This window comes from Pimephales promelas, chromosome 22 (genome assembly GCF_988280905.1).
Source record: "Pimephales promelas chromosome 22, fPimPro1.hap1.1, whole genome shotgun sequence".
Taxonomy (NCBI): Eukaryota; Metazoa; Chordata; class Actinopteri; order Cypriniformes; family Leuciscidae; genus Pimephales; species Pimephales promelas.
Window position 1 is genome coordinate 4156865 of NC_142790.1, and position 12346 is coordinate 4169210.

The 12346-nt window shown below is 37.7% G+C and overlaps 1 protein-coding gene across 4 annotated transcripts in view; it reads right to left on the reverse strand.

Moving 5' to 3' along the window:
• The window catches only part of adarb2 (adenosine deaminase RNA specific B2 (inactive)), a 516612-nt gene that overhangs the window by 224574 nt on the left and 279692 nt on the right, over positions 1 to 12346 (reverse strand). Inside the window, exon 1 of one of the 4 annotated variants that reach the window (XM_089125945.1) lies at positions 152 to 188. The exons of the other annotated variants lie outside the window; for them this stretch is intronic. Within the exon in view, the coding sequence (XP_088982071.1) occupies positions 152 to 185 (34 nt within the window). The 5' untranslated portion in view covers positions 186 to 188. Of the gene's footprint in view, positions 1 to 151; positions 189 to 12346 lie in introns of those variants that run through there. 4 annotated transcript variants of the gene reach the window in all.

The following is a 12346-nucleotide window of genomic DNA, read 5'->3' on the forward strand; positions in this document are numbered from 1 at the left end:
ACAAAGTGACACATCTTTACTTTGTTCCCAAACCCAACAGAGAACATTGGTCAAAAAGCTCTCACATGTTTCTACAGGAGCCAAAATGGATGGCATGCTGGTCAGGGAAGACCATGGATAATGAGGAAATGGTTAAATGTGGAACACATACCTGTTGAAAGAGTCCCAGTGTGGGGTTTGAACATCCATTTGAGAGCCAAAAGAAAAAAAGAGAGAGAGAGAAAATTTAGTGAACAGATATTAGTTGTTACATTGCTGCAATGTCTTTCACATAACCTTTCACCCAACAACACAAGAGAAGGCGAGGCAGAGAGGTTGCTGATTGACAGTTTGAGCGGGCCATCAGTAGATTTCATTCCAGATTGCAGTGTTATCTACAAAGATAGGTAGAGGTTATCGCTGACCGCATGCTCTGCATTCTGAAACACGCTAACTGTCGCGTCACACGAAACCCACGCTGAGAATACGTGATAACAGGAAACGTTACGCTTTCAGAACACACTAGATTAAAGTTGGAGCTTTGAATGTTGACTAGCTGGGCTAGTTGTCAGACTTTTCTGTATAAACCTTAACTTCTTGACCACAAAATTGTATTGCAAAGTCACTGTCCAGGAAAAAAAGATGTAGTTAGTTGAACATGTAGATTACACGTAGCAACAGCAAGACGTAAGTAAATTAAGACTATACGCAGTAAATTAAGCCATTGCGTTGCATTCAAAAGCAATATGAAAGAATAGCAAAAGTGAAAAATATAAGACAAAAATATCAATCCATTGCCTTGGCCAACAGAAACTTTGGGGTTTTTAGGTTTTTGATTTTATGTTTTTGAAATAGTTCCTGCAAGTATTTATCTGATCAAAGAAACAGCAATACATGCATCATTTAAAAATAACGGTTTTCGATCATACTATATTTTAAAATGTAATTTATTCCTGAATTTTCAGCATCCGTCTTCAATGTCACATGATCCTTCAGAAATGATTCTAATATGCAGATATTCTGCTCAAGAAACATTTCTGATTATTATTATCAATATTGTAAACAGCTGTGCCACATCTACGGTTGCAAAAAAAGTTTCGGCTAAATTTCCATGGGAAGTTTGTTAATATTCCATATTAGAAACTTTCCATGGGAACTAACTGGGAATTCATTGTAATATAATCGATCATTGTCTCATATCCAAGCATAAATATAAACAGAAGTCACAAGAAATGAATGTACATTTCCAGAAGAAAATGTGAAAAGGTGCTTGTAGTGGCAAAACCCACCACTCGGTTGCTAGGGTGTGGTACATGGTTGCTGTTCTGCTGATATGCCTTATTCATGTGATCAGGTGGATTCTAGGTGCTTGCTAGGCTGTTCTGGCTGTTTGCTATGGTGTTGCTAGGCGGTTGCTAAGGTGTTCTGAATGGTTGCTATGGTGTTACTACAGTGATTTTCTCTGCCTCCTGCAATATGTTTTCAAGATCATTCTAGTTGTTTAGCTAGCCTTACTATTTATGTATATATTTATGCTATATACCTATGGCTAAGCCACACCCCCAAACACGATGAGCCAATCACAATGCGCAGCTAACCCAATACACTCGGACATTCTCTGCTTCCACGTCCATCAGTCAATTTTCATTCGTTTTTTCTTGTCATTTTAAGTTTAAAATGGTCAAACGGTGTGTATGGGGTACATGCAACTCCGACACCAGGTTCCCGAGAAGGTGTGTTTTTTTTTACCCTTTCCCAAGCCACATCTCAACCCGAGATAAGTGTCTGCTCTGGATAAAGTTATGCGGTAGACGACAACACCAACTAAACGTGGATAAATCAAACAAGGATGTCTACATCTGTTCTAAGTTAAGTCAACAACGTATTTGAACGTTATCTTTAAAATCTAACGTAACGTTAAGGCTAACGTTAGCCTAACATTAGTTAGCTTAGCTGCGGTGTACATCATGTCACTTAGCTTCATTAAAGTATCAGTTACCAACCGAGATAGCAATGTTGTGCTGAATGAATGATGTAAATACTGTAGCACCAAACGGTGATGGCAACGATTACACTGTGACCTGTACATCTCTGCCTGGAGCTGAAGCTTTTCATCGACCTTCTCAACAATAAAATTATTAATATAACCCTCCAATGCATAGTTAAGCCCTTTAGGTGACTTCCAGATGATATATAATCTTTCTGTCTCCATAAATCACCAGTTGCCTCCTGTGAAATGTCTCTTACTGTGACAGCTGCCATAGCGCCTGTCCCCGAATGTTGACTGTTTGTCCGAGTGAGTGGAAGGGGCGTGGCTTAGCCATTGGTCAATTGCATTAGCATTACTAGGGTTGGGCCCATAGATATCTATATAAAGGCTAGATATCTCATCCACGCTGCTGGCCAATGGAGGTTGACGTCTGCACCTGGCGGCCATCTTGTCACAGGCAGCTAGCTCACTCGTAACATTGTGTTAATGGTTTACGTACTATTTAAATATCCATAACTTGCTCAATTTTCTACCGATTTTCAAACGGTTTGGTTTGTTACAAACGTCAGAGATGTAGCTATGACACAGCATACTTATGAATAATAAGTGTATAAATAAAATTATCATCCAGATAATTAATAACATTTGTAAGAAACCAAACCGTTTGTAAATCCGTCAAGATTTCAACGAGATAAGAGTATTTGTGTTCATGCTGACCACTCATCTTGCATCAGCTGGCCTGTGACAAGATGGCCGCCGGTGATGACGATAGAAACTCCGCCTTAAGACATCTAGCCTTTATATAGATATCTATGGTTGGGCCGGTTGGAAAAACAACCACATGAGGTAGCTAGCACCTGCTTTATGTGGTAAATAAAGTTATGCTAACTTATTTAGCATCTAATGAGCATTGCTACAGATGAATACATTTGTATTTGATTCGCAATTTAAACATGTACTAAATATATTTCCCCATAATATCATCAAAACTTACTTCACTTTGTTTAGTCCACAGGCTCAAATGTGTGCCTTAGTGCTTTGTGTGATGGAGGCATGCACAGTGCCAGTAGGGGGTGTGGTCTCGATAGCCATGCAGTGAGCAGTGTTCTATGTGCATGTGATTGAGAAATGGCATGGATATTGAAGTGTATTTAAATGGCATCTGTTTGTTTTAGTCAAGAGATTATGGTCAAATATACTTTCCTCAACTACATTTAAGTTCCCTATGAAGAGCCAACCCTCAACTTTGAAAATTCCCACTTTATTCCCATGGAAAGTTTCCATCTTTGAATATTAAAAATATAAAAAAATATGTCTTTACTGTCACTTTCGATCAATTTATTGCATCTTCGCTTAATAAAAATACTAAAAAACAAACATTACCTACCCCAATTTTTTTTTTTTAAACAGTAGTGTACAATGTCTTATAGTTAATGAGATACGGCTGTGACAACTTGCTCCGGTTGATGCTCTCTTTTCCTGAATCATTTGTAATTGGAAAGGATAAAGAGCCTGCTGACAGCAGCATTATCAGTTATTTACTCCCGATGGTGACTGTACTTGACTGGCAGTATCTGTGGCAATCATCACAGGTCATTCAGCCCAGAGTAAATGGCTCTTTTAAATTCCGTATATCACATGCCCATTTTCCGGAGAGTTGCAGTGTCATCAGATTAAAGAGCCGCTAAATGCTAACTCACCGCGCGGCCAATATGGTTCACAGACTGCAAATGTCCCTTGCCAACATGTTTTCTGAAATTAGCCGTGTTATAAACATAAGCACTTTAAATGCACATACATTTGCATGTATGTTTCCTGCAATGATTCACAGTGAATGCTTATGTTTTCCACATTATAGGTCTTTTTCCTATCAGGACACGTGGATATAAAGACGGCTGGGTTAAATATATGAAAGATACAAGGGAGAATAAAAAAAAAAAAGAAGATAATTTTAAGTCCGTTTATAAATCACATAAAATAACCCAGGAAAATCTGAACATTCAGTATTAGCTGTTTTAAAACCCAGTAAGCTGTAGGCAGCAGTTTCACACCGGACGCGAAACGGAAAAGCGAATAGTTTGCGTCAAAACCATTCACCTCAGCCGCAATGCAAATTTGCGACGTTCAGAACTGAAGCGCCGACGGCTGAAAAAACATGGACACTTCATCCAGTGAAGACAAGCTTTTTATTCTCTTTAAAAGACAGAAAAGAAGGTTTTGTGTACACCCAATCTTAAAGAACAGAGAGTCTGAAGGGGAGTACTATGCTAATCTTGTAAAGGAGCTAAAACTTTGACACAAAGAACAGGCCAAAGTAAGGTAAAGTAAAGTAACCGGACTTATTATCCATTAAACATTTGAATTTCATATTAATAAATAGAGTTTTCTATCAAGTTTTTCGGTGTGAGTTCGGCTCCAGTTCACTCGCCAGCGCCTCTGTGTCGTAATTATATTGTCTACTTTATTTATTTCTTATTTAAGTTTTTCCAGCTGGATAGGCAATTTGTTGATAAAACACTGATAAAAAATTAAGATTAAAATGTATTCAAAATGAAATTTGATTTAAGGAAAGGCTTGACATGTACTTGTTTTGCTCACCCAGCCACTATGGCTAGTGGTTTTCCAAAGTTACTAGCCACTCAGCATTTTCACTGGCCACAATTTTGACATTGATACCATGGGGGAAAAGTGGCACCAGGAATATTAGGCGGCTGTCACTTTAAGACCTGACACTGATCCATTATACGGTCACATGTGCATTTTTTTCTTTCTCGACTGTTTACGTTCACTTAAAACATAACCAATTTCGTGTTTACGTGAATACTCACCAAGACTGGCATTTTGACATTATTTTGTGTGTATTTGACTGTTTAACTGCACTAAGCAGTGTAAAAGCACTCAATATCGTGCTGAGAGACGGCTTTATGTGCGTGCGCTTCGGGTGTGAGCACGAAATCTGCGGGAGTTAGTACAATTATCCCACGCAGAAATTCAAGCCCTATAACAGCAACAATATTCATCCGGAGCAAATGAAAAGAGTGAGTGAGTAGAGGCGGGTTTGTGTGTAACACACTGATGGAGAGATGAGAGAGAGAGAGAGCAGCTGGTTTCCTTTATCTATTCTGTGGAAAATGAGTATTGGGAGCGATAACTATCGAAAATCAATATTTTTGACAACAATACATTGCACTTAGTTAATTATTTCAGATGCCTTTTTAAAATACTACAGTTGAAAAATGTATATATTATATATAAAATTCAACCGTCCAAAGTGGCTAGTAGGAGTGAGCGCTGAAATACACCTGCATTTGGCGGGTGTTAATGTCAAGCCCTGTATGTATTTGAAATGTATACATACAAATGTCAAATACACTATGCATTAAACTGATTACCCCCAAAACACCCCCCTCCCCCTACCCACCCAACCCAACCCAACCCACCCAACACCACACACACACTGAAGAACATGCACATAAACACATACTCGTACACATTCAGCTGGCCTGGCTGACGTTTCAGTTACTAGAAAGTGTGATAGAGAGCATCCTTGCTGGCAGAGGTTCACGGGGATCATCCCATAGCAGGATGTGGATTACATTCGCATTAACATGTGGCTTTAGCTGAACGCTGGGTCGTGCCCCGCGCTGCCCGCACTCGTAGCACTACGGCCACACTCATCTCACGCGTCACCCAGCTTTAGCCTTTATGGGCCGGTACTGAATTCAGTCTAGTGAAAACATACTATATATACACTTAAAAAGCAAATGTACTTTTTTATGTAAATTCAAGTCTTTTAAAGACATTTTTAAGACCATTTATATATATAAAAATGTAAACCTATTTCACATCCCTTTTAAATGTGGAATGGGTAAAAGATGATAAGCCAAGCAGGTGTGGAAAATAAAAACATTTCAGTAGGCCACAAGAAAGTTTGAAGAAACAATGTTAAGTTGTTTTTTAACATTAGCTAGCTGCTTATTCCATGCTAACACAGTCTCATCCCAAAAAGTCATATAACTGACATTTTGGGACGTATTTTGACCATACGTCAATATCCGCCTTTTTAGGGCCCCCTTAAACGTCGGTAGATGGCGATCCCGGGCCGTCATACAACTGACGCTTTACCTTTAACGTCAGTTAGGTGACGGGGTAGGTTTAGGGTTAGGTTTAGGTATGGGGTAGAGTTAGGATCCCATAACCTCATCTACCGACGTTTAAGGGGGCCCTAAAAAGGCGAATATTGACGTATGGTCAAAAGACGTCCCAAAACGTCAGTTATATGACGTCTTGGGATGAGACCGGGTTGTCCATGCTGAGAATATGGGGAAGTGAGACACACCTGAACAATAAACATCGAAAATCATAATAATCATGATTGACAAATGAGACTTTTGAGGAAATATATCTATATATATAGTAGTATAGCCACAAGATCACAACCATATGCTTTTTTTTCTATGAATTTGGTGTGTAAAAAAATCAGTCAATGTTTCTTGCCTAAATTACATTGTAACAATGACACCTTAAAATAAAATGTAACCAAAAGTTTTTACCAAACATACTCAGAAAAACATGCCTATACTTACAGGTCAAGGCATTTTCCAGCCAAAATAAACACTAGTGGCAGTAAAACACCGACAACTTCTATGTGAACCAAGCGGACCTAGCCCTCAAAACACTTTTACCACAGTGCATGGTTTGTAAACTAACACATTACATCATAACCAGCTCCATACGTATTAAACATGATTTAATGACTCGTACTTTAACTGCAAGTCTTTAAATCATGTTTAATTTGGACTTCTCTGTGCATGCTTTGAGGTGGTGACCATAGACCTCCATTATATGACAAATAAAAATACAAAGAACAATGATACGTACATCTTGGATGCCCTTGAGGTAAGCTAAAACATACCAAAAATGTATTTCAAAGTGAACTATCCCTTTAAATCCTCCAATCTTCCTCATTTACTTTCATTGTACAGGCTACGCCTCTCATTTTGAAATAAAGAAAGCAAGGAATACAGTTTTTTTTGTTTTTTTTTTGTAATCAACAATACACCATAAATGCTCCCGATTCAGCCCAGAATATTAATTTAAAGATGCTAGCTTTTAATACAAGAAAAGAATAAACGTAGTGCTCATTCCCAAACCCTTTTATAGCGTTTCTCAAACACGGTGGTATAATTGATGTATCTGTAGCTGCAGGCAGACTCAGAAAGGGAGGCCTGATGTACTCTTTCTTTTCTTTTTTTCCACCCCATCCCTCTTTCACCACCTGCCACATGTTGCTACGCCAGATCTCCCACCACCGAGACGAGCAATTCCAGCGAATGAAAGACGACTCGCGCTCTCTTATTCAGTCTTCCATCAGACGGCATCTGACTCACACACATGCGTGACTATGCAATTAAGACCAAACGCCACGGAAAAGCATAAATCAGTCGCAGCAACAGAGTCTGCGAGGAACGAGGCCTGCTGTTTATTCAACTTCATTACAGGCAAACACATATTGATGTGAATGCACATTGTTGTCTAAAAGAGGCCAGGCATGGAAACATCACACTGACAGCCCACTAAATATGATATACGTCCTCTACAAATAACACCATATTTATCGTGAAATTAGGCACTGAAATTCACTTTGCATGTGGAGAACTGTCCAATGAAGCGGACTCTTTAAGACACAGACGCCGCCAAAAGGCATGCAGAGAACATTCTCTCAGAAAACATTCTCTCGTTTATGTATTGTAATGTTGTTTGTTTTCCACTTAATTAAACTTTCATTAATTAACGTCCTGCCACTTAACGTTTAATTGTAATTGCAGGACAATCCAGCAGATCTAGTGAGGAACAATAATATATGTCAAGAACATTTGTATGGTGTGGTTATTTGCTCAAAAACATACATACACCAGATATCATTTTTGATATTGTTTTACTAGTGTGTGTATAGGACACTAGACTCTTAGAAAAAAGGGTTCATTGGGGTTCTATATATGAAGCATAGGGTTCTTTAACCTTTTGTGCTATAAAAGCTTCCATAATGACAAGAAAGAACCCTTTTGGCACAAAGGTTCTTTATAGGCTATTATTCATTCATATATTACATTATTCTGCAACATTTTGTAATTGTAATTCAATTGTTTATTAAACTGTTGTAGTCTTCGTGTGAAATTGATTAACTACATAAAATTATATAAATATATACATTTTCTATCCCCCATATTTAATTTTGTGATCATTCACATGCATTCATAAATACATTTTAGGGTCTTGATGTTTGTCAATAATATGAAATATTTAATCCGGAAAGGACAAAACAAATGATAATGAATGAACCTAAAAGGTTCCATATAGAACATTTTTCCTGGGTACACAGAACTCTAAAGGGTTCTTATTATTGAACCCTTAAAAAGGCTTCTGTATAGAACCTTTCAGGGGTTCCAAATGCGTAGTGCTGATAGAACCCTTTAAAGTTCTATATAGAACCTTTTCTTCTAAGAAATAAAGTTAACTGTGACACATTATACCCCACAAATCTTCATACAGTGGTATACCAGTATTTTTTGTTTTTAATTTGGGAACAAAAATTATTCAGACACGTTGACCTGACCATATTTTGCTTAAAGGGATACTACACTTTTTTTTTTGGAAATAGGTTCATTTTACAACTCCCCCAGAGTTAAACATTTGAGTTTTACCGTTTTCGAATCCATTCAGCCGATTGTCTGATATTTAGAAGAATATCAGTAACCAGACAGTTTCTGGTCTCATTGACTTCCATAGTATATATTTTTTCCTACTATGTCAGTCAATGAGACCAGAAACTGTCTGGATACTGATATTCTTCTAAATATCAGAAAATTGGCTGAATGGATTCAAAAATGGTAAAACCCAACTGTTTAGCTCTGGGGGAGTTGTAAAATGAGCCTATTTCCCCAAAAAAAGTGGAGTATCCCTTTAAAGGGATACATCACCTATGGAAAGATGAATGTGTATTTAAAATGGGTCATTTGTGTAGAAGAAATTTTTTAATTTTGAACTTTCTAGACTGAGAAAAGCCAGAAAATGTATTTTTGGCTTATGTGGTTGAAAGACACCAACTCCCAGAATGCACTTGCTTCGCTGCCCTAGGAGGCCACGCCTACCGGTAACAGAGCGCTGTAGTTAAACAAGTCTAGGCTATTAGAGAGTCTCAGTGATGAGTCTGCCCGAAAATGTGTTTCGAGATCGCCCAAAATGTCCGGGATTCGGCTTTTGCGTTCTTTATTAGGTTTACTGTGGCGAGCGGGACGAGTGAGGGCCGCGGGAGAACGGAGCGAGGCCGGTGGCGTGATTACCGATGAGTGACACCTATGAGACGCACCGGTCTCGTATCTCTCACGGAGGAGCGGGAATTCACTTGTTTAGCGTTCATGTAAACACAACTTTCAGATTGACCAATCGCAATGAATTCAGTTAGATTGAAACAAAAGCTGTGCATTTAAACAATGAATAGCGACTACAGAAAGCCCGGACATCGACGGCCGGACATGTCCCTACTACTCAGCTTTCTCCACAGAACTAGAGCCTGCTAGCTTAGCTTCCAAAACAAGATGGCTGACACTCATTCTGTGAGTGAGATCGCCCTCTATGGGCGGGTTGAGAACATGCGGGACAGACCCGACTACTTACTGTAGTCTTTAGCCTCTGGACAAACAATCCTCAGATGACGTAAAATGATGATTTTAGTGAGTGTAATGAGTGTAAAACATGGCAATTTGAAAATGCTACAGGTTTTCTACTAATACAAAGCTTAATGCTAAATCCTGAAGTATCCTTTTAAGTGTTTTTCTTTAATTGCTAATGTGACCTTTTTACACCGCAGACTGAACAAAATGAAGCATTTCTTGGTAATTGTTTGACCTAAATTGGTATTATCTAATTGTGTACTTAAATTTAACAGCTGCCAGATATTCAAACTAATTCATTTGTGAAGTATAGCCAAAACCAGTGAAATATCAACTGATTGGATTCTAAACTGTAGTGCATAAACTGTGATAATGTGAGAAATGTTGAACATTTTTGCTTCCACCATAAATCTTCTCTTATCCTGATCCTTAGTGGAAACCAATTTTCCTTCCCAACTGCCCTACCTCCACATCCAGCTCTCAAGTCTGCCTATAGTGGTGCGTTTCTGCAGTTACACGCTCCTGCTATCTGGCAAGCCTCGAATCCTGCCGAGAAAGCCCAACAACGGGCACCATTCAGTCACTGCCAGGCTGAATGACCCAGTACATGGCTCAGCTGTACACTAGCATATCAATTCCCCCCAAAAACAATGAACCCAAGCCGAGTGACTAACAGACCAACGAAGCGACAAGAGAGAAAAAGTCACACATAGATGCCAGTCAACAATGCCTAATTGGCAAGCCATTTGTTTGTCATTCACTGAACTTTAGCACTTTCCATAAACCCAACAGTCTAATTAGAACTTGATGGTTACATGAAAATGTGTCATTATTTTCCGAGGAAACGCCACAGACATGTGCACAGCATTTGACGTCGTGCTAATTAAATCTATTTTGTCTATGCACGGCAAATGAACCTTGATGAGCAATGCGATCTTATTAAATGACAGCACGACATATCCACCACTGTGCCTTGGTGTAATGTGTGCAATGTTTTCCTGACAAGAGACCTCAACGGTACCGTCGCCCGAACAGCTGGGAGCTGGCAGACCACAGAAGTTGTGCTTTTCTGCTCTCACTCGTTCACTGACGCATTCGTGACTATTCTGATCAAACCGCTAACTAACTATTTAAAAGCAGCGATGATCTTGTTTTTTTTTTGTTTTGTTTTTTTACTGAAAATGTTAATTGACTGAGGGTTTTTGTTTTTTTAAGACGAGACAATTCAATTTATTTCAACATTTTTTATAAACAATATTTTTTATATGAATTAAGGTAGGGGGGAGTGGGGCACAACGTAACACTTTTTGACTTTGTCAATTTGTGTAAATCTACTTAATTTTTTTTTCCCCCCAAGTTAATTTCCCAAATGTCTAGTGCAATTATGTGGTTTTGTTTTATTAATACAGTGTATACTTTTTTCTTGATTTACCCTGAAAGAATGGAAATGAAATGTGACAACATGCCCCATAGGTGGGGTACATTGTAACATCACCATTAAATAATCTAATAAAAAAAAAAAAAATACAAGTCAATCCAAAATATTTTTTTGATAAAATAGAATTATTAACTTTTTCATGTAAAATAATGGCATTTTTTCATAATTAAAAATATACACATTTTTGAGTTTGACAACAAACACACCGGAAAACACAGCTATACAGCATTGTCCAAACAAAATAATACTTAATAATTTCTGAACATTGACTCTCACTCTTTATTTACATGTTTCTCTTGTTTTCTCAATAGAATTCATAAAAGTATAGAATATAATAGCATATTTCTAATAGGGGCACATTGTAACGCAGTGTGACAACATGCCCCAACTGCACAACTGGGGTTTAAACCCTGCTAGTGTCTTCTGCTAGTTAGCGAAGCATTAGAACGATGTCAACTGTTAAACAACAGATTGGATATTAAAATAATATCAGATTTGTCTAATTTTAAATAAACACAAAAAATAGAGATGAAAAATTAACTTAAGTAGGAAATGTACTTTTACTATGGTTAAATAAATGTTCAGTGATATCTTACAAAGATTTCGGAATTTTGGCACAATTTTTTTCTCTACATTGTGTTGAAATGGCAACTAGTAAATACACCAAGTTTCGTCATGCTAGCATGTGTGTAAGTATTTAAAACAAGTGTGTTACAACTAGCCCCGTGTTACGTTGTGCCCCGCGCTCCCCTATACTGTGCAATTCAGTGCAAACTACTTTTCTTTTCGAAAGAAATTTGCACGAGTGAACAATTACATTGGGTGTTAACTTTACGCCAAAACTGTAATTCTACATTATGTTGATAGATGTATAAAATGACAAATGCTTAAACATTCAAAATGTTCTAAAACAATCTCTATAAAATTAACAATGTAGAAAACAAAATGGATAATTTTAACCATTTCATGCATGAATTATTACAACCTCAGTCAGAATTGTTTTATAATGCGTTTTTATTGCTCCTAGAGCATGAAAAACAAGATTTGAACTTGTATTTATTTGTAAACATTTTTCAAAGAGATTTTCAAATGTACACTTGAGTGGATAGTATACATTTATGGTTTTAATTGAAGAGATACTGTATTTAAAAATACAGTAAAAAACAGCAATACTGGCATTCTGAGATGTATAAAGTACTAGAAACCCGGACTTGAGTAAAAGTACAAGTTCTCTATCAAAAAAGTGACTTGAAGTTGAAGTGCTCA